The following is a 23,668-nucleotide window of genomic DNA, read 5'->3' on the forward strand; positions in this document are numbered from 1 at the left end:
TTTAATGGGAATAATATTGTAATCAATCTTTCCTCGTGGATCAATTTAATAATTTTGTTACAAATTAGACTGACAAACGATTCAATTTAGTCCGACTGATTGTAGCCATACAAAATACAAAATGACCAAACTGGACGACACTATCCAACCCCAAAAAGAGGAAAAGATTCCCCTAAAGCATAACGAACATCAACCGTGCAGTGGAAACAGAAAACACGGTACCACCCGGATAACTGAACGTATCTCACCCTCGACAAGTGACCATCTATAATTATAACGAAATCGATTCCATAGAATCAAAGTCTTTCTCGAACCAAGCAACGAGAATGATTTCAGGTGTTCAGTTATCCGAGCGACGCCTGTAGCTTGTAACTCACAACTTACTGGTTCTCCACCGCACGGTTAGCCTAATCGACCGCTACTTGAAGCACTTCAACGCATCGACTGCTATAAGTGATAAGGATTTTCACTGAATCAGGAGCTTCAAAAATTAATTCTCAAGATGAGATGTTCGTAAGAAATTGTGGGTGTTGCTAGCTAAAGTGGACAATTCCGTATGGCAGTCGACGCGTTGAGTCGCACAAAGCAATAAAGATCGCGAGCACACGCGATTAGACAGGACGACACATGAAACCACGTACGATAAAACGAACGAACGTGTTCGAGGCCAAGAGGATGACGCGGACGTCTCTGTCTCTTTCTTGACCCCTGCATGAAACCGATTAGGATCGGGCCAGAGCGATACGGACGAGGCGATGGCGACGGCAGCTCTTCTGCGGAACAAACCGAGCCCCGGCTCCACGACCCTGGAGGACGTCCTTGACTCCCTCCTCGGGCTGCCATCCGCGTCGCGTACCCCGAGTCCTGGGCCAGGACCAGTCGTAACCGGTACATCCGCCACCATGCGACATCGAACTAACGTCGGCCAGGCTAATGCGAAAGCCGGGAAGAGCTGCAGCGACCTACGCCAAGACCTCCAAGGTAGGAGGACTATGTAAGTTTTCGTTCTGAGGCAGATCCTCTCGAGGGACTCGAGAGCTCAAAACCTAATGTACTTCCAAACCAACTCTATATGTGTATGTATCTGCGTGTGTCTATTCGTGTTACACGCAGTGCTATTACTTCGAATGTTAACATGCTATTTCTTCGTTCCTAACTATATTCTCAAAATTCAATAGATTTGTTAGACTTGATTAGAATTTTTAATATTCTTTTAACGCCCGGTAGCGTGTCGTACGTTTAAAAACTATAACAATTCGTCTCAAGAACGATCAATTTTAGTGCTTCGGAGGACATTACGAGCGGCCATATTGGATACTCTAACCCCACATTGGTTTTCAGACTTATCATAATTTTTAAAATTTTTTAACGCCCTTTAGCGTGTCATACATTTAAAAACTATAATAATTCGTCTCAAAAACGATCAATTTTAATGTTTCGGAGAACATTACCAGCGGCCATATTGGATACTCTAACCCCACTTCGGAAAATAAAAAGAATTTTTTACCAATTTCTCCGTAACGTTTTAGTTAGAAATCAACGATGAATAAGCTCGATCGTGAACATGATCATCGCTATTATTTTTTCATCCATAAGTTCGTTTCAATTTATTAAATTAAACGCGAGGGTGAAATGTCCCGTGACCCAGTCGAGTCGATTTTATCTTCACCGCTTTTATTTTACGATAGTTTCCCAAGAATTTAAATAAAACCTTGCTGCATCATACCGTAGCGCTATTTTGTAGCAATTTGAATACAACGATATCCGCGCGTGGCATTAATTTATGAAAGAATCTCATTCTGGAGATATCTGGAACGTTTAAAAAATGCCCGATAATATTGTTACACTACCGCGAGCGGGTAAAGGTTCGGAAAATTGTGGAACGGAGGAGAAATTTAATGACGAAGTTAGTAGAGAGATTCCGTCCTCTGTTATTTCAGTTTTCGACATCGTTTCTCCGACCGTCAGCCATGAGATTTACATGTTAACATTTGTATCGTGAAACCACTGCGCGTCTTATTATGTCGTCCCCAATTTATGCGCTCCGATTCTGTTTCTCTTCGCCTCGTCGCCACTCGCCCCCTCACGTACACACCCGTTTACCTCTTTCTCTTCTCTCTGTCTTCTTCTTTGTGTCTAGTTTTTCTACGAATCCTCCATTTTGTTCTCATTTCTTCATCACGAAGGACGGTGTTCGCGTTTCGTGTACATTTTCACCGAACTTACGTATCATACTTATATTGGCACAAAGAAGACAATGACTCTCATCTGTCACGTTAAGTTTTCTATGTTTTAAGGTGTTTTATTTCGTTCATTAAAAAATGATTTACGTTTCGAATGTATTTCGGGTAAGTATTAGATGTACTGGGTGCACCGGAATTAAACGATCGAACTGTGCCACGAGTCAAATGTAAAACTGTTTTTGTTCGAACGAAAACAACGTGATTTATTTAAGAATTGGAAAATTTACTTGAAAATAACTTTATTTAAAATTAATACTCAAATGTTCCAAGCATTGGTTCGAAATTATTGTGGAAATTAGTGTTCGGCCACCCCTGCGAAAAATTTTAATTAGAGATTCTACAGGCCAAAATAAGACGAAAATCAAGAATACCAATTTGTTAATGGAGGCTTCGTTAAAAAGTTATTAACAATTAAATTCAAAAATTTCAAATCGTCCTGGAAAAATTATTTTTAGTTGAAGGGGTTAATTACAATCATTTTTGGTCATTACACATATCCCCGAAATCCTAAGCATTTCCAAGGAAAAAAATCAGGAAGGTGGACAAATTTTTCGGCGAAAAAAAAATTTCGTCTCGTTCTAAAAAAATTATTTTTAGCCAAGGAGGTTAATTACAGTCATTTTTGGTGAATAAACATACCCCCGAAATCCTACTCAGTTTCAAGAAAAAAATTCGAATAGGTGGATTTTTTCGGCGAAAATAAAAAATTTGAAATCGTTTTAAAAAAATTATTTTTGGTTCCAGGGGACAATTTCAATCATTTTTGGTGAACAGACATACCCCCGAATTCCTACCCACTTTCTAGAAAAAAATTCGAGATGTGAAATTTTTCGATGGAAAAAAAAAATTTCAAATCGTTCTGAAAAAATTATTTTCGATTGCGGGGGTCAATTGCAATCATTTTTGGTGAATAGACGTACCCCCGAAATCCTGCGCATTTTCGAGAAAAAAATTCAGTAGGGGCGGAACTTTAAACGTTAATAACTTTTTAACAAAGCCTCCATAAACAAATTGGTATTCTTGATTTTCGTCTTATTTTGGCCTCTAGAATCCCGCATTAAAATTTTTCCCAGGGATGACCAAACATCCTGTATTTACCTTAAAAATGTTTCGAAGTTTTTTAAGACTATCTCTTTTCGAAATATGTTGTGTATCAATAAAAAGAAATTAATCCAGGCAGAGTTCGATCGATTAGCTCTGAGACACCATCGACGACGAACGGAAGGTACAGGTATAAAAGCATGCAAAGATTCATTCAAAGAAGAAAAACACTGAAACGCTGACGCCGTTTCCCCGCCGGAACGTTGCACCGGGAATTGCGTTTCGCGAAACGGATCTTCCCGTTGCACCGTTCGCGTCGCTCTCCAGCCCAGTGTTTCCTCGATCGCTTGTCTCATTCTCAGCCACGATCGGCGACAGAAAAGCAACACTCGTCCGGGCGACGAAGAAAAAAACAAAAAAAAAAAAAAAAAAAAACCGCGCGAACGCGACGTTTCTAGTTTTCTTATTTACTTTCAGTTGCACTTACGTTTTTTTACACCTTTGCAGAGAAGAAACGGCGTCTAAAGTTCAGGGAGGCGGAATCGTAGCATCTCGCCTCCTTTGAATACAGACGTATCGATGCGAGGCTTATCGATCAGAGACGAATTTAGCGGTGCCGAAACTAGCCATTCTGGGACCCGGAGCTAATTACATTTATGACGCCGAGACCGCCCCGAAAACGCAGAAGAACGCGAATGATTAAAAAATGCCAAAAATTCGTAAGGCCTTTTCAAAGTTTCTTGTCTACGTTCTCTACCCATTTTCTTTCTTTTTTTTTTTTCTTGCTACTTGGTTTCAGTTGTTTCGTTAACCGCACTACGAGCTTAAAAGGCACTCGGGAGGGTGATTAAAAGAACGGAAATTGTAAACCGTTTTCTAGTCACGCATATAAACCGACTCGCGACCACGATAAGCGCGTGGCTCGCATTGTTTTTCGATATTTATCGGGAGTCTGATACTAACACTGCAGTCACAGGGAAACATCACGGTAATCATTTTCATTCCATATACACGGCATCGCTTACATTGTCACGTTCCATTCTGCTTCAATACGTTCGATCGTACCGATATCGTTTGTGGATAAAGCACGATGGAAACGATTCTTTCTGTAATCACCTTTGGAATCGAAATGGCCGCTCCAGGCCACGCCAAATGGTCCATTTTATTTTTAAGCGTACATATCGACGATATCAAGTAAATTCGCCGCTGTATACGGGGTGTTAGGCATCTAGATAGCAAAAATTTAACGGGAGATTCTAGAGGCCAAAATAAGACGAAAATCAAGAATCAAGATTTATTAATTGAGGCTTCGTTAAAAAGTTATTAACGTCTAAAGTTCGATACGTCAGTGTGTAGAGTTCCTCGTGTCGAGTGAGAACCACTGTCGTGCGCACGCAGCTGTTCTACAGGCGGAAATTTAAACGTTAATAACTTTCTAACGAAGCCTCAATCAACAAATTAGTATTCTTAATTTTCGTCTTATTTTGCCCTCTAGTATCTCCCATTAAATTTTCACCCTATAGATACGGAACACCTTGTACGTTCATTTTAAATTCGTCCTTTCATTGACTCAGCATAGACTCAAAATCACCCTCGAATCTCATTTTAAAACACCAGATTCCTTTACAATCACTACCAACCCCACAGCAATGTTCATTTTAAGAATCATCACTGTAGGTCATTAAAATAAAAATACCAGATTCCTAATTACCGATACAAAATCGTTTCAAATCGTCGAGAGCGACTAACAAATCGTCGCCATTGTCCAAGCGGTAGACCCGGTACGATCGTCGTAGGCGTACGTCCGATACCCATTTGTGCCCACGTACTGACGAATTCCAACGATTACCAAATGTCGCAGAGTCCGCTAGAAGCGTGATGGACGTGCAAGGAGCCACCGAGGAGCGCGCCTCGTACTACGTGGGTGAGCTGGTGAGACGGAAGAGCGAGGGCAGCGACTCGATACCCTCGAAAGCGACGTCGATGCAGTCCAGGGGCGGGCCGTTGCGCCACCGGCGGGTCTCCTTCGACAACAACCAGGAGTCCAACGGTCTGGTGGCGGCGAACGCCGCGGAGAAGATAGTCCGTTGCCGCAACAACAAGTGCGCCAACTCCACCACCCTGGCCGAGGCGAGGCGCAGCTACAAGAGCTGTCACAACTGCACCTGCCTGTACTGCTCCAGGGAGTGCAGGAAAGCTCACTGGCAGCGTCATCGACGGACCTGTCTGCACTCGAGGGCCGGCAGCCTCTGCAAGCAGGTGCTGTCCTCCGCCAAGGAGGATCCCATCACGCTGAAGCACATTTCAGCGTTGGCGAAGCGCGGCTACGCGTCGCACGGCCGCGGAGCCGTCAAGTGCTTCTTTTCTAGCCCCGAAGCCGCGGAGAAGTTCATCGGGAACGGTTTCGTGGACCTGGGCGAGCCCACCTACGTCAGATGGTCGGACCTGCTGGCCAGCGAGATGGGGGCGGACCTGTACGCGGAGGTGATCAGATTATGCAAGTCGTACAACCCGGACACCAGGCTGGTGCTGTACGTGGCCGTGTGCGTGGTCAGCGAGGTGCCCACCAGCGGCGCTGTGAAGTGGGAGCGACAGTTGGTGTCCAGGTGTGCCAAAATCCACCTGGACACGGCTAGCAGACACCACACGTCCTCGTCGTCCGCCTCCCCGCAGGGCAGACAGCAGTCCACGTCGCCCTGCAACATCACCAGGGAAATGGAGTCGCCGGAGATGCTGGTGCTGACGTCGTTGCCGGGTAACAACGGACAGAACACCCCGAAGAGGATCAGGGAGATCAGCTTCACGAATATCCAGGGACAGCTGAAGCTGAGGGGCGTCTCGCTCAGAAGACACTTCCCTCAAGTATACAGGAAGCTGCGCGCCTACGTCGACGGCACCGTGGACAAATTCGCCCCCGTGACCATCTATCCGCGCGACCAGGCGTCCGGGAAGAGCTTCATGTGCATCATCATACTCGACGTGGAGCCCGAGCGTCTTCAGCTGCTTCCCACCGACTCGTCCAGGGTCAGAACGGTCGACATCAGCGTCGAGCAGGAATGAACGTATCCGTATTCGCTTCAATTTTTTTACTAAATTAACGAGACGCATTACTCGACCTTGTCGTCCGCGAAGCGGCTGGAGAAAGACCTCGGAGCGTGTAGCAAATTGCGAAGAAACGAAAGCGAATTGTCTTTGAGGGATGACGGTTCGCCAAATCGAGGACGCGTCGAGCGGTCGATTTATTCTACGACGCTTTTAGCGTGGAGCAACGAACAAAATGTATGGGCGGGTTAGACTCTCTTGACACTACGTTGTAAACTCGGTTCAGAGATATGTCTGATCGTGTACCCGTAGTTGGCCACAAGCTTGATGGTACGCGTTGCAATTTCCGCGGGTCGTTAACCTTTTAACGACGAACGTCTGTCGACCAACGGCGAGCATATCGAACGCGTTTCCTATGGTGACCGACGTCCGCTCTAAATTGCTTGGATAGATCAAAAAGAAACTCCTCGATTTGGTTGTTGCTCTGTCAGATGTTTATTAATTGTATCGGTCGTCGAAGAAATCAACGAACGTGTTCGTGATCGGCGCAGCGGTTCCTGGATCGTAATATCGAATTCATTCTGACAAGGGGAGTGCGAGTCATTCGGATCATTTGGTCGAAACTTTGCACGTTTGTAGATTTATTCGGTTCAAGGAAATGTGGTATTATAAGGGCAACTACTCAATAATTCTTGAAATATTTATAATTAAAACTTTATTATTGCCTTGACTACAGATTTACTTAAAATAATTACAGTTTACTGTTGTGGTTTATAGGCAACGTTCGAAGATTCCCACGCTTGGAGACCGGGGTTCGAGTCCCGTTCCGTAACGAGTAATTTTTAATTAATAAAAAAATTTATTTTCTACGCTTTCTTAACTAATATGTATTTATTACAAAATATTAGTAATACTATGCAAGAAGAACCATAATTAAACCTTCGTCAACAGTGTCTGAAAACAAATGAAACATAATGAGAAAATCTTTCTCCATTCGTCACAGAATAAATGGGTAAGAAAAAGTACTTACTTATTATTGATGATTGCAACAGTGATACTTATTCGTAGAAATATGGAAAGCATAATTCCCATAGGAATCTCTTCGGATGGTTGCCCCAATTAGCCACAACAGAATTCTGCAATTATTTGAAATTAATCTGTAATCAAAGCAGTAATCTAACCTCTATAAATCTATAAACGTGCAAAGTTTCAACCAAATTAACGACCCGAAGGGCTTGCCATCCTCCTTATGAGCCGTTCGAAAGCTTCGCGTCGACCTTTTGCATTTTTAAGTGTGTCGCGAGACGAATTCCTAATATCGATGAAAAAAAGCTTTTCGACGGAGAAGCTCCGAAGTTCGACGGATCGTTTTCGAAAGTAACGACGATAAGTATCTTGTTGTCCTTTCGTTCGATTTAACGTAGTTACGATTGTATTTTTTGAATTTTATCGTATTATATATTATATATATAAAGATTAAAGGTCTCTTCGACGCCGTCAGACTGCCTCGATCCGCGATCGCGAGTATTCTAGGATCTAGTAGGGGTTTCGAGTCAGCCTGGACGCGTCGAGAAGAGGGCAAAAAGCGTAGATCGCGAACAAACCATTCGCTGTTCGAGACCTCTTCGTGGGAATAAGAAAAAGAAAAAAAAAAAATAATTAAAAACCTCCGTGACCCGATTAGCGCCCCGGTGTCCCTGAAAGTAGAGTTTCTACCGAATATTTCGTCGAGCTCAAATCCAATTACTACCGTTTTCACATACCGCGATCTTTGTGCCAAAGAGTAGAGACCTCGTACGATCCTCGAAAGTTAAGAAAGTAATCTGCTCGGATCGCGATATATCAGAAGGAGCCAAACTCGCCTGGGAAGCACTTCGAGTATCTGATCTCGTGGACTAACCTCGTGGCATCGAGGAGCTCTCGCGATTTCGTAGAATTTTTTATCGGGACCGGGTTTCATTCCTCTCAGCCTATACATCATGGCTGATACTAAAGGAGTCGATTGATCTCTGAACAGTAAGGAACAGAGAGTGTCATAAATGGTACCACGAAATGGAACTGCGTCCCAAACAAAATTAGAGAGAACACGATCTACCGAATAATGAACACTTTCGACAACGATCGTAAGTTTTACAAAAACTGTTTTACTAGTTTTTGGCAATTCAATGTTTTCTAATCGATCCGTTCTTTGTGGGTTCTTCCCGGAGACGAGTAAATCAAAATCTAAAATTAGGAAAGTATTTAAAGTAATAGAAGTAATATAGACTCGACGTTATGTGACTTTGTCAGTTATATCAAATAAACACGTTGACGATGAGGTTCGTGTAATTGTTATAAATTATGAGAATATAGAGGTTAACGTTTGTCTTTTAATACCACCGGTCCCTATTTCTTGAGTAGTTTGTAAATGGAGGTTAGGCTCGTGTTATTAGATTGTATATAATTCTAATTTTAGATTTTGAATTGCCTACTTTTTACGAGAATCCAAAAAGGAAGAGTGAAAAATGTTGAATTTACTTATTAAAGACTATCGATATATCTACTGTTTTTGGCAAAAATACTTCACTATTGATATCCTGTTGTCTCATTCAAACTTTACTTGAAAATTCTTTCTGTGAAGTTCGTGCTGAATACTGTTCAACGTTTTCAAATCTAAATCATGTTGAAACTATCGAGAGTAGTCTTATAGGCTGAATGAAAGTATATATTATATAGTTTTAAAGTGTCCCGCTTATTTTAAGTCGCTCCTCAATTTGAGGCTAAAGTGCTCCAATGTTAAATATCGAAGGTTAATCAAAGTCTGCTTAGTGTGCACAATAAATACTTTATTCTCAATTATTTCTGAATTCTGTAGCCTTATGCACACCAAATAATTTATACAAAATGTGTACTGTTGGAGTTTGAAGCTTTATTTAAAGTTTGAGATACAGAAGAGTTAATTTTTTAGAGGTTAATGACAGATTGTACGCTGGAGTTCAAAACTGTTGAACAGCCAAGTAAACTATGGCTGTACTCGAAAACCTTGAACAGTATAAAAATTCTAATTCCTAGCAACTTTCATAATATTCCTATCGGTGATTAACGAATCAAAGAGATAAATCATAAACCTTTGCCATACAAAAACGAGTAAGGCTGATTGAAACAATCAAGGTAAACAATGATAGTGCCAATGATGAAGCCATCAATACCTTGTTGCTCAAAAGAAAAAAAGAAAAAAAAAACATTTCCTTACAATGCAAACGTGAAGTATGTCTCAAGTAGTGACAGAATCTAAAATTTTGGCCGAAGAGATCATTAACTCATCCAAAGGGGCATGTATAAGTTCCACCAGTTAATCGAAACAGAGACTCCAGTTATATCCAGTTAATCTTAGGTGGAAAGGAAACACTGCGAAGTAATTTCTAGTGCCAACGACAGAATCTCTTACGATTCTATAGATTCGAAGTGTTCTGGACTAGTAGAATTAGATGAATATTATTCTTGTAATGATAAAAGCAACTTCGCCGAGATGTACTGCAAAAACTGGTTTTTCTACAGTTTGACGTTGCGTCTATCTCACCTAAATGCCATCGCTATGAAACAGATAAAGGGTGTTCGGAGATTTTCAGTATAAATTTTGCATGCATTTAATACTCTTCAAAATAAACAAAAAATGAAAGGGATTAGTAATGCAATAAACGGGTGTCCTATAGTTTTACACCCATCGTTGATAGTTTTTAATAAACGATAGAGTTTAGTTGGTAACATACCGAACGCGTTGGTACGTTACACTGACTATTAACGAAAGCTATTTTCGAATAAGAGAACATTTCTATTGTGTCTTTGTTATTACATCGTTTTATATGTTAGACTGATCGAAACTGAACTGAAACTAAAACGTAGGCTCATTGTCGAGGGACAAGGGCGATTTTCTAATCTAACCTCGACGAAAAAATGTGCCAAGTTTTGCATTTATATCGATAGACGACATAAAATTCCTGTAACGAACGGGTGACGTTTTGCATTCTTTTTTGTTTGTTTTGTTGCGTTTCAAGCGTGTGCAAAATATGTAACATGAATTTATAAACATCCTTGCGAAACAAGCTCGCCACTTTTACCTTGGATTATAGTTGTCTACTTTAGACATATACGCGTAGTGCATTCGTCAGATGTAGCTGATATACAGAAAATATTTTGAGAAATGTATTTCATTCAGGTTGCAATAAGATTTGTATGGCTGTTATATACCAAGTAGACCGACAGAAATTAATTCTTTTTATCGCGAAAGAATTAAAAAAAAAAAAAAAAAAAAATAGATACAGATTAAGCGATCGAATGGTTTCATAGTGGAAACGAGGAACGGAGATAATTGTGTGCATTAGTCGGGGTTAACGATATCCGTTCGAATAGAGCCCTGTCTGTTTCTATGTCAAATTAGAGAATTCGTTTTTAAACAAATTTACAGGCTAATGGTACACGTGCATAGATATTTTGTTGTCGTGTCAATTAATTTCATGTTTCATTCTGCAATTGTCGTTCGGTTTTGATGGCGGTTCACATGATTTTTGTATTGTTTTATATATTTGCTCGTACCACGAAAGTATCGTTAATTTAACAATGAAATATGTATGCATGCGCGGCATAGTTTTTGAAGTTGTATTCGAAAGATGTCTTAAGTCTATGTGAGAAACAAAAACAAATTGTTATTATGATCTCGTACGAAGAAACATTATACGATACCATTTATGCTGAAAAATAAATGATATTCGAGAAATGGTCGTTTCGCATTTAATTCGCCCTATGAAACCATTCAACCTTCACTGTAACTGTTTTCTCGCGTTAGCGATACCAAGAAAGTTGACGACGCAAGAAGCAGAATCGTAAATAATGTAAACTTAAATTTTTACAAGTCACAAACAATTAAATTGCATATAGCATCTTTTCAGAGTCGATGTAACTCGATTAACACACAATTTACCTTTTATTGAGTGTCGTTTTATTCATTGTCTATAATAGGAGGTAAGAAAAGAAAGTCTTTTTGTACTCGTAAGCTAGCAAGACTCGAAACATTGAAGCGATTGCGTAAGAAGAAGAATGAATATAAAAGAGGGGTTCTTGCCGTAACAAATCTACAATATAATCGACTAATATTATTACGATTATGGTAGACTGCCTCAGAATTGAAATCATTGCTTATAAATGCTGATCAAATTCCAGCAATGGATAATAAATAGGATTGGAGTGGGGGAGAAGGCGGGCTATTTAAAAGTCGAAGGTATAACTTATAATAAACATAATTATCGCGGACTATTTAAAACCCAAAGTCCTAGCTACGTGACTGGATGTTAGATGTAGCGAATTTGGATAAAAAAAAAAAGAATTTTCTCTATCTATTTACAGAGGTTACATCAAAATCTTAATTACGTATAAAATTACGTCAAGTGTTATATTTCATTAGAATGTAACGCCTTATCAGAGATGTATTGCTCAAGTCTAATATTCTAACGGTAGCTCGGAACATATTTTTATCAATTTTTTTTTTTCCAAAATTTGGCATTAGCTTTTCACCTGCAGTGCTACAGCATACGCACATTTATGGGTCCAGCTGTAAACTCGAATAGTGTACTGTCTGGTAATGAAGTTACAGATAATTGAAGTCTGATTTGGCATCGAAACGCCATAACCCTAAGCTAACCTCTTGCCAGTCTCGCAAAAATTGTCAGCGTTTTCTTTTTCACGCGTCATTTGGAAATCTTGTTTCGATGTAACAAAAAATGAAAACAGTTTGTAAAATAAAATAAGCTTTCTTGCAATTGAATCGAGTCCAGTCGTTGCTGGACGCAAAATGTCCGCGTGGACTGGTAAGAGGTTAATGATATCGTAAAACGTGTACCCAGCATGAATTAAAAAATGAACAAAGTCGGTCATTGTCACTGTACCTAAGATTGAACGTGAAATACGTTCGCTGATTCGTGGTTTATCGACATGTTTAATTTCCTGTAATCGTCGCGTGAACGATCAACTTTTTTCTAGGTTATGTCAATTTATTGGACTGTTTCGACAGTTCTTCGTTGCGTTACTGTTCTTTGATCCTTCGACAAAGCCACTGTGGCCGACAAACGAATCGATAGATAAATTTAAGGTATCGAATAGATATATATTTAGCGCTGCGCAGAGGCCACGAATGTTAGTCCGCTAAGTTCTTGATAGTTCCTTTTACCTGTCTGTATTACGACGTATCGCGGGTGAGATTGTTTTAATTGCGCGTCTGGTGTATTTCTAAAGTAATTTGTTACGGCGTACTGTTAACGAGAACGCGACAAATTATTATTCGTCCCGCTCGTTTGCACTACGATTTAGGCAACAGACGAGGATGCGATCAGGTAATTTATATAGTTAAATGATTCTTGCCTAGAAACACGGGAAGAGAAAACTTTGAATCGCGGATCGATACGCGTATTTCTATATACCCTTTCCAATTTAGATATTATATATGTATTGTCGTAATGATTGACTGGCGGAGGGGCAAAGAAACGTGCTCTCGTTCATTCAGTTTCTTGCCTTTTACGAGGAGACATAACGAGTGCGAGAAAAGAGTGCTTCGATCTATTTATCAAAAAGAATTAAAGAAAAAAAAAAAACAAGAAAAGAGAAACAAAAAAAAAAAAAAAAAATCAAACTCGCTGTTACGGCCAAGTATATAGCAACACAGAGAAATGTTCGCGATATTTCTTTTTACCAGAATCGATTATTAATCGATTCTCGTCGTTGCTAATTGACTGCTCGATCGAAGGAGCGATTATTAGCCCACGCGTAGTCACTCTAAAATCTAACGTTAATTCGTTTCAACGTCTATTTATCGGTGCTACCAATGTGCTACCATTGTTTTCGCATCTGTGTATGTCTCAATTTTTCAAAATAAAATGTTGATTTTATTACACCCGCCTACCACTTTATATACTTCGTAAAATTTTATTGTGTCCATTGTTCAATTTATACAGGCCTCGACCAAAATGTTTCATCTGGACCGGAGCCGATTCGCTTGAAAATAAAAGTTAGAAGTACAGTTTTGATAATACAAATATATTAAAATTGTAATATAGATATCTTTTATTTTTATTGTTAAACTATTTCTCAACATTTCGAACAGTAAGTAACACTCTACATTGATAATTTATATTTACGAACAATTAGCTCTTTTGGCACTATTTTTATTCGAGAGGGTCCAAATTGAGGTTAGACTTTACATCTTATGGGCTTTCGTGGTCCATACTAACTACCATACCGACTTAAAAATGGCGGTCAGTTGCAAGTTGCAAATAATATGAATTTGATCGCGATTGTTTTTAGTGTTGCGATTATTTGTTCGCGTTTGTTTTTGCAGAGTAATGTCCAGAAATCACGAAGCAACCTGAAACGACTGTTCCTGATTATTAATTGTGATTTAGTCTGACTCAAATAAAATTCATCGATTGATGCTTAATCCTGTACCATGCAGCTTTCATTCCGTTAAAAAGTATTAAAGTTTCTGTAATTTCATTTTCTGTCTCACTTCCTCTTGTGTTTATTTCTAAATCTGTTGGTAACGTTGCGAGTGACTCGAAAATGGTAATGGGGCAAAATATGTATTTTCTATGTATTTTGTTAGATGATTAGCATTTACAGGCAAATTCTTTCTCAGAAAACTCGTTCGTTGGTTGCACTTTCGTTTATTGCTTCTTCGACCAACAATCGTTGATCATAAAAGCACAGACGAGATATATGAATAAACCTTTCACGTAATGTAATTTTTCGGCCGAAGTTTCTGGGGTCCCGGGACCCCATTACCATTTTCGTGTCACTCGCAACGTTATGAACAGATTCAGAAATTAACACAAGAGGAAGTGAGACAGAAAATAAAATTACATAAATTTTATTATTTTTTAACGGAATTAAAGCTGTAGGGTCCACCATTGGACATTAATCGATTAATTTCATTGGAGAAATCAATCGATTAAGAGTATTTAAAAATTTCAAGATTATTAAAATTCCTAAGGATGTATTTCATTGATACGTACACCGCAAAGGTCTATTCATATATCTCGTCTGTGTTTCAAGCCTGTTCAAAATATTGTTGACGGGGGTAGGTGCAGAAATTTTTCTGCAAAACACAAAAAATTTCAAATCGTTCTGGAACAATTATTTTTGGTTGCGGAGATGCACTCTTCCAAAGTGGAACAAAATGTTAAAAAGATCATGCATCAAATTGTAAGGGGATCCTCGTAAAAAGGCTTTAATCTTCGTAATGGATCGGTTTTAATGGGTCGATGATCAACAATGACTAGCTTATGGTCACTAGTGGTCAACAGTGAGGTTGACATCGAGGTCAGCATTCCAGTGAGGAGCCAGAAATGGTCAAGAGGTGGGACCAATCGAAATAGTTTCTTCGTAGACAAGCCAGTCTTAACTGTTAACTCCAGCTTTGGCTCTGACTGGTCTCCCCACCCTTCCATCACCTTAGACGTATAAGCAGGGTCACTGCGAAGAATTCTTCAGTCGCGTCGCGGATTCGGGAGTGTACAAATCGCCTGAAGTGAACCGGGGACCTCTGCTGGCCGCTGCTGACCACTACTGGCCAGCGCTGACCATGGCTGACCAGGGCTGACCAGGGCTGACCAATACTGACCACTACTGACCAGTGCTGGCTCGCGTTCCTGCCACTACTGACCACTACTGACCACTACTGACCAGTGCCGGACGGTGATGACTACGGTAAGAACTGTTTAAAAATTCTCTCCCCTCTTCTATTCTATCGTTTGATACCAATTTCGTTTCAATGAACTGATTTTGCCTTGCTTGCCTAACTGACGTTGCTATAATATGAATATTTTCTTACTTTACAGCTGATCCAGTGGTAACTACCCTATATACTGACAACAAGTAGTAAGTCCACTCCACTTATTTATATTTTATTATTTTTATTTGTTTGTTTGATGTGAATTCAACTTTATTTATGTATCTGACTGCTTTGATATGTATAATATTGCAAGATATAATAATGTAATATTATATTCTTGCTCGAATTCTCGTAACATTCTACGGAGATACTTTGTTTGATTTTTCCATTTCGTTTGATTGTTTGGTGTTGATTCAACTTGGTGTCTCGATGACACTGATGAATATAACAATGCCCCTTTTGACACGTATAACATGGTGTCAATGCATATACCATGTTTGCTTCGATGACACTGATGAATATAAGATGTTTATTTTTACGTTTCAGCTTAAATTCTTGTAACATATTGCCAATATACTCTGTTCAATTCCCTTTAGCTAGGTGATAGATCATTTTTAAGTGTTTAAGAACCTCCTTTTTAATACCTCAGCTTACAATGATGTTTCAGAGAAGCGATAAGTCTACCGGGCCAAACATGAACAAGACGTCTCAAAGATGTGATAAGTCTACCGGACCTATGGACCTTGGACCTTTTGGCACGCACAGTTGGAAATTAAATCGTAAGGCAAGGGGTTAAACAAAATAATTGCTCGGTACAATTAAACTAGACTTAAGCTTCGACTGGTTGTATACGTGCTACCTTTGGCAAGTGTAGTGACCGCGGGTATGAATGTTACCCGTGAATAGTAACACATGTATATTGTTTTATCTGAGTATCTTTTGTTTAAAATTATAATCTTCTTGCACACCGCGATTTTCAAGATGACGAATGTCATAGTAGATTCATTTTTAATTTGACACTGATTTTAAAATGAATATATAATGAGTACATATACATATATGAATAGTACAACTTCCTCTCGTTCGCTTGTTCTCTGGTTCTCGCTTTCCGAGATTATGTCTCGACCGAAAGGATCGGAGAGTTTTGCTCGATCACCTCTGTTTGATAGAATGAAACATGTGACGCCTGTGTAGTAGGTGTGATAGCTCTTACCGCTTCAACCCCGGTGCAGCTTGGTTCAGCTTAAGTGGGGCCTCGCCGAGCGCATATATTCTCCTCTTTATACGGAAAAGAGAATGACCTCCGGCGAGAGTTCCTGACCCATATCCGTTCTCGAGTACTAAGCGGGTCCTGTTGTGACCGTGTGTCCTCCAGGGCCCGGCGGTTGTACGTAGAGAGGTCCGATAGACGTGGGTCAGGGGCGCGACTTGCTTTTCTGATAATCAAGGCCGGGGGGGATCAATCTGATACCCACACTCACTGCACGCTTATGAGCACGTGTCGCGTCGCGTTTTATTCAAGCGTGCGATGCTTTTACACGCCGCAATTTTCAATATGACAAATATCGTAATATCGATCGAAAGTAGAGTCATGATTTTAATATCATTTATAATACTTATAATTATATTAACTTTAGAACGAGTGTCAAATTAGTAGCTTCCGATTGTTCTTTACATTCTTCGATAATTAAATTCATTTTCATAATTTAGTCGATGACTTTGGGTATCTTCGATATCGAGGATACCCAAAGTCTTTCTTTACTTATTAAAATATATCATTAGATTAACGTGCAAGAAGATATTTCGCGATAAATATATTTTAGAGTCAAAGTAACCTCGTATATTATCTACTATTTTTACTTTGTCACTGCACTTGCCTGTAGTTGTAGTATTTGTAGTTTTACAGATTCAGTGTTGTTCTCTTACTAATCTATTAAACAAGTTTCTGTTACAGAGCATATTCCTATGGAAGTTTTAGGTCTATAAAGGTAACAATTAAGAATTCTTACAATTTTGTTTGATATTGCTTTGTTCGTGTTTCAGGAAATCATCGTGGGATAAATAGAAGATAGAAGAAAGAAGAAAGAAGAATGTATTTCATGTATTTTGTTTCAAATTGCTCAATTTATGTTTTAATAATTTAGGTTTATAGTTAGGTAGAATGTAACAGTATGTTTCAAGAAATCTTCGTCGAAGGATCAACAAGGAAGAATATATTTACTATGTATTTTGTTAGATGATTAGATAGGTAGGATGTAAATGAATTTAGATTTATAGTTAGGCAGGAGTTTGATTTTCTATATTAATCATTATATCAGGCAGGCAATATTTTGGTCTATTTCTCTGTTTTGTTGATGAGAATTTAGAAACAAATTCTTTCTCAAAAATTCTTTCGTTGATTGTTTCCATCGTTGATTGCACTTTCGTTTGTTTCTTCTTCGACCAACGATTGTTGGTCACAGATTTTTATTAATGGAGGGTGGTTGGGAATCGGTTAGGGCGGGTCTCCATTCGCAGCAACCTCCTCGTGGTGAGACCTGGGTAATATTATTTACCGTTTAATTAATAATCGTGTCACTCTTAGCTGGGTAACGCAATTATTAATTGAAATCTAAATAATATTAGCAAATTGGCTGCGATTCGCGTTGCATAGGTCATCAGGAATATAGAGCTTCTTCGTTAGGTTAGTTTTGAGTCTCATTGATTCATCAAAGATTCTAGAATATTGTCCCATACGAGGTATACTAACAGATCTTTCATCCAATGTATTTTTTCGGCCCATTTTTGTGGGGTCTCGAAACCCTACGTCAATGCTAATTCAGTGAATAGTTTCTCAACTGACCGCCATACAAGAGAAGAGGGCGCTAGAATCACCTCCGAATTTTCAGGTCGGTATGGCAGTCAGATTGGGCCACGTAAGTTCATAAAGTGAATGATCTACACGTATATCTCGTCTGTGACAGAAGATGGAAAACAAGAAACAACTCGATCGTGGATCCTTCGATGATTTATGAAAGTTTTTGATTTATTTGGCTCTGTACAGATTTGCTACAAATTTATTATTATTAATAATACCGTCGTACATTTGTAACCATCGATAGGGTTATTACGTTTACGTCTTTGTCCGACAAACCGTTCATCGTACACGAACGAAATCGCTCTAATTGCAATGGATTCGGAACACGTTCGATGACGTTTCTCTTATTATCGTTACTGAAAAAAAGATTCCCCCATCCGTCGTTGTCGACGTCTGACAGAGACTTACATTTATTATTATTTTTTGTTTGCACCTGTGGAAATTCAACGACAGCTGAGCGAGTACTGTGTGGCTCGTAGTAGAAACAGGGAACGCACGAGACGATCGTCGTAACCTCACCTATTTTGCGAACCGCGAAAAAGAACGCTTCTCGTTTTAATTAAGCTTTGGAATATCCGTCTTATTTAGGTACAACAGCTTCGCAATAATTTAGCGCGCGAATAAGCTCGCGGTAAGCACGGTCGACGATTAATTAACATTCATACAAACTTGCACGATATTCAAGCTTCGTTTTTTTTTTACGACCGAGACACGCTCACGCGTTTTCGTCGTGTTACAAAAATCCTTCGATAAATACTGTGTCGTAGTTGGCGAAGTGGCTAGAAAGTATTCCTACCGCTCGTAATCCTTACAACCTAACGAATTTATACTGCGAATTATATTATATTTATATATACATACATCGTTATATATGTATATATATGTATATGTATAAACACAGTACAGACGAGACTGATCAATTAATTCATATTACATGTTACATGTTACAATAGCGTTCTTGACTATAGTTTTAAAACGATGTGAATGTACACGCGTCGTTGCCGATGAATCGTATATGCTAAGCGGGTTCGATTTACTCCGCAATCCTTCGCCCTTTTTACCTTCCCACACATTTTTATACAAGATAAAACCGCCGACCGCGAACGTCAGCGGGAATAAACGAATTATTATTAAATATAAATTACAATTCGCGCGGTTCGAATCAATCGAACTTCTCTCGTATTTAAAAGAAATATGCTAACGTAACCAACCAACAGGAGGAGGGCGGTTCGCCTACAATCTCGCCAATTAACGGCGACGATATCCTCGCCCCTTGTTTCACGAACATCTGCGGTTAACGTTCGAAAACGAGAAGGGAGGAGAACAAACTTCCTGAACAATTCTCGTCACTCGAACACATAAGATTATACAATAATCTTAACGATCGATACGTATATGTACCTAGTGTCTAACAGGTTCACGTATAAACTTGGTTAACATGCTCCACGATTAAAAGATGAGACTATGATTTATAAACGTACCTCGAACGATGCTTCGTTAACTCTCTTTCGATCCTGGGAAAAATTTTAATGCGGGATTCTAGAGGCCAAAATAAAACGAAAATAAAGAGTACCAATTTGTTGATGGAGGGTTTGTTAAAAAGTTATTAATGTTCAAAGTTCCGTCCATACTGAATTTTTTTCTCGAAAGTGGGTAGGATTTCCGGGGTATGTCTATTCACCAAAAATAATTGTAATTGACCCTTGCAGCTAAAAATAATTTTTTTAGAACGATTTGAAATTTTTTTCCCCGTCGAAAAATTTTATACCTTCTCGAATTTTTTTCTCGAAAATGCGTAGAATTTCGGGGGTATGTCGAACCACCAAAAATTATTGTAATTCACCCCCACAACCGACAATATTTTTTTTAGAACGATTTGAAAAATTTTTTTTCCGTCGAAAATTTCACATTCTCCCGAATTTTTTTCTAGAAAATGGGTAGGATTTCGGGGGTACGTGTATTCACCAAAAATTATTGTAATTCACCCTCGCAACCGACAATATTTTTTTTAGAACGATTTGAAAAATTTTTTTTTCCCTCGAAAAATTTCACACCTCGAATTTTTTTCTCGAAAATGCGTAGAATTTCGGGGGTACGTGTATTCACCAAAAATTATTGTAATTCACCCCCGCAACCGAAAATAATTTTTCCAAGACGATTTGAAACTTTTGAATTTAACTGTTAATAACTTTTTAACGAAGCCTCCATCAACAAATTGGTATTCTTGATTTTCGTCTTATTTTTGCCTCTAGAATCCCCCATTAAAATGTTTATAATAATCTTGTATAGTAAATTTTCGTGAGTGTTCGATTCTCTTTCTGTTAGGTTATGTATCGTCGTGAACAGTTACGTTGAAAGATATATCGAAAGCTTCTTCGATGTAGATTTATATTACATTTTTGTCTTCGTTTTAGGGATCGAGCATGTTGATAAGTTTGCACGGAACCTGTCGAACGTTCTAGATATGTATGTATATACAAAGTGTTTCATTTATCTCGATCATCTTAATATCACCGTCGCTTTCAAGTATATAGAAACATACATACATACATAAGGAAGATACTGTTTCATTCGAACGGACATATTTATATTGCGAGAAAAAACATTCGTTTCGATTAACGTTTTCTAGAGAAATACATGGATTTTAAACTTGTTCTATTCTTTTCCACAAACTATCACGATCTGATCCGAGTATTTTACTTCTTACCCAGGTATCACTTCTCTTATGCATACACGTATTCTGATTATATTTTATCTATAAATATTCGTATATATACTTCCGCATATGCGTAATAAAGATGTTTAATAATAATAATCTAACGGTCACCATATCATGGTTGAGCTTGTGTATTTGTGCGCGATATAAGTAAAGGATTTCCTGATCAAGTGACTCTTTCACTTAATTAGTTATCCAGAACTTTAAAGAATTCCAACACGCTGCATAAATTAGATATCCAATATATTACTACGTTAAATATTCAATATCTATTTCATCCTTAATATTTAGTCCATTTCATCGAACTTCCTAAAACGTACACTTCCTAATTTTTCTGAGCCCCGTATACGAGAAAAAAAAAAAAATATCGAGAACTTTGAAATCTCCGAAAAGAAACCTTTAGAAGGTTAATTAAACAATTAAAATATGTGTCGTTCCGAAACAAAGTATTCCTCGTCGATACCATACCGACAAAAGCAACGCAGATAGTAAGTTAACATATAAATAAAACATTGTGTATAACATATACAACGTATGCAATGTACGCATGTACATATACATATATGTACATACAAACACGCATACACACACACACATATATATATATATATATAGAATGTTGATGCATACATATATGTCACATCCTAGCAATAGTCATCATACCTCACCAACATCGATGCAAAATAAATCACAATCATTATCCTTTCTGCGTAAAATTGGCAACTGTAATCCTCACCGTAACAGTAGTATATCTCGCTATATTAAGTTTTCTTCCTCTAAACGCTAAAAAATATTGAGTCCTCTCACTCGTTCGGTAATTACATTCCCCTTACAAGTAAAACGGAGTATTATTTTGGTTTTCAACACTTCGCTGGTAAGAACGTTCGTTCTCCCACGATATCGCGAATCGATCCGCGGACATGGAAGATCACTTGGAAACGTAGAAAAGATCGGGAAAAAAAAAAACCACCTGCCGGTTACTCACGCCGAGACGTAGCTCGCGTACCTGCCTATTCGTCAAGCATACAAAAACATTTAAGGTACAAGTATTTTACAGACTTATACACGACAAGGGGGGGTAGGAGGGGAAAAAATATTAACTCTGCGATTTTGACTTAGTTCACGTACGATACGCACTCTCGCGTAACGTGTGTATATACACAGAGCACACGTTTTTAGTTTTAAGACACTACCCGGTCATATACATGGCTCGACGATGATAACCTCTTATTTCTGACTTCGTAATTACGAATTATTTAGGTTTAAGAATTACCGTAAATTTCCTTGCCTTTGATCGATAAGAATCTTTTCGCTTTAATTACATTAAAGTGACCTACAGTTCTTAAGGATTATTGAATATATATACATCAAGATTGTTAATGAAGGTAGTTTAATCGTGTTAAAAGATGTCTATATTCTATTAAAGATATTGTAGAAAATTTAAAGACGATAGTAGAATTTTATCACCCATGGCACCGATACTCTTTAAGTCATCAGTAACAAATTATAACAATGAAATGTAACAATTTTCCAAATTGGTAAGATGAATTAAAAATGTAGGTTTAAAGTAATATATTATATATTCTAATTTCTCTTACCAATTTGGAAAATAATTCATTTCATTAATATTTCCTTATTGTTTGTTGACCCAAAGAGGATCAAGCTATGAGTGATTGAAACGTCGTTGGTGAAATTGTTTAATGATTCCGTTGCTCGTGTAGAAATAATAAGATTTGAATTATTTGAGATATCTAACAGATTTACAAATATAACGTCTTCCTCATGTATATGACTGGTAAGTGAACAATCGAGTGTCCAGATCGGGGGGGAAAGGTTTATTGCGTTACATGGTATTACTATTAACATGGAATGTGCCGATAAGGAAACACTTCCGTTACAACCAACATCGAGCAATGACAGGAGGTCGACGCCTCCTTTCATGTGCGTACCTTCGTCTTATCCGCGTATTCTCTACTATTCTATTATCTTCATTACCTTCGTTGAATTCTGCTTAAAAATCAGAGAATCGGAAAGACATGTAGTTACATCTATTTCATAAATTTTTATGCTCCTTTACCAACAACGAAACGAAACCAGTAGAGTCTGCGATATAGGAAATAAGTGTGTACGTGTCTGTTCTTCGGAAAGATTCTAAATTTACATGAACTTAAATGTTTATCATGCTTTGTAGACTCTCTCCTTATTTTAGTCTACTATTACTCCACGATAGATTTTTCTCTTTTTTTTCCTTCTCAATCGGATCTTAATAACTGCAATAAATAATAAAGGATTTCTGGCTGACGATTCCTAGAATCGTTCGAGGCATGCTAAATATTCTCATATAGTGTTCTTTCGATCGCGTACATACTAGCGAATTGAGCCCGCGGTTAACATAAAAAACAAGTTACTCGATACTCGCCGCTCGTAACAAAAAACAAAAATTAACCCTGTCGGAGGTGATGAAATGGTGTGTAATAAAGTAATCGTTGTTGTGAATTAACATTTATCATTTTAATGGTTCTACTTATAGTAACGGTTACTGCACTTATACGCTTCTCTGTACTAAAAAAAAAACAACATAACGCGAACAACCGAGCAACGAAAAACTCGCTGATTCTGATTCTGATTCTGATTCTGATTCTGATTCCGATTCTACTTTCAAATCCGACACCGCGTACGCGCGCGCGCGAAAAAAAACGTCGAACGAGCTTCCTATTCAGCAGCGCGAGGACGCGACGGGCGTCGAAATTTCGAACGAAACGTAGACAGTGTAAGAACAAAGAAAAATTCGTCAGCCATTTTTTCTAGGTGGCAGTGGCAGTGGATGGAAGCGAGTTTGGTCACGCGAGATTCGTCTCTTGCTCGCTCCATCCCTCGCTGTCGCATTCGCTCTCCGACGCTGAGTCGCTGTCGCTAAACTCGACGGCGACGCGCCGCGCCAATATGGACGCAACGTCGTACAATGCGTTCACGCGTTCCACTTCCTTTTGCTCGATTTTCTCCACCTTGCGCAATTTTATCCCTGAAAAATACAAAGTCCATTCACGATTTCTCTACTTTAACAAATTCACTTT

At 38.7% G+C, this 23,668-nt stretch overlaps 2 protein-coding genes across 11 annotated transcripts in view; one reads left to right on the top strand and one right to left on the bottom strand.

The window, feature by feature from the left end:
- LOC122398432 overlaps positions 1-13,109 on the top strand; it is a 100,115-nt gene extending 87,006 nt beyond the window's left edge. For 3 of the 8 annotated variants that reach the window (XM_043398270.1, XM_043398269.1, XM_043398266.1), the window contains 2 exons: positions 727-981; positions 5,146-13,109. In XM_043398270.1, the coding sequence (XP_043254205.1) occupies positions 727-981; positions 5,146-6,344 (1,454 nt within the window). In that variant the 3' untranslated portion in view covers positions 6,345-13,109. Of the gene's footprint in view, positions 1-726; positions 995-3,791; positions 3,989-5,145 lie in introns of those variants that run through there. The other 5 variants (XM_043398271.1, XM_043398272.1, XM_043398273.1 and 2 more) reach the window with 5 other exon arrangements.
- A 6,958-nt stretch (positions 13,110-20,067) lies between these two features.
- Positions 20,068-23,668, bottom strand: part of LOC122398156 (wiskott-Aldrich syndrome protein family member 3) — a 44,744-nt gene continuing 41,143 nt past the window's right edge. For all 3 annotated transcript variants that reach the window (XM_043397820.1, XM_043397818.1, XM_043397819.1), the window contains one exon: positions 20,068-23,616. In XM_043397820.1, the coding sequence (XP_043253755.1) occupies positions 23,435-23,616 (182 nt within the window). In that variant the 3' untranslated portion in view covers positions 20,068-23,434. The remainder of the gene's footprint in view (positions 23,617-23,668) is intronic.

The sequence above is a fragment of the Colletes gigas genome, unplaced genomic scaffold (genome assembly GCF_013123115.1).
Source record: "Colletes gigas isolate AHSC1104 unplaced genomic scaffold, ASM1312311v1 Colletes_gigas_Sc00011, whole genome shotgun sequence".
NCBI lineage: Eukaryota > Metazoa > Arthropoda > Insecta > Hymenoptera > Colletidae > Colletes > Colletes gigas.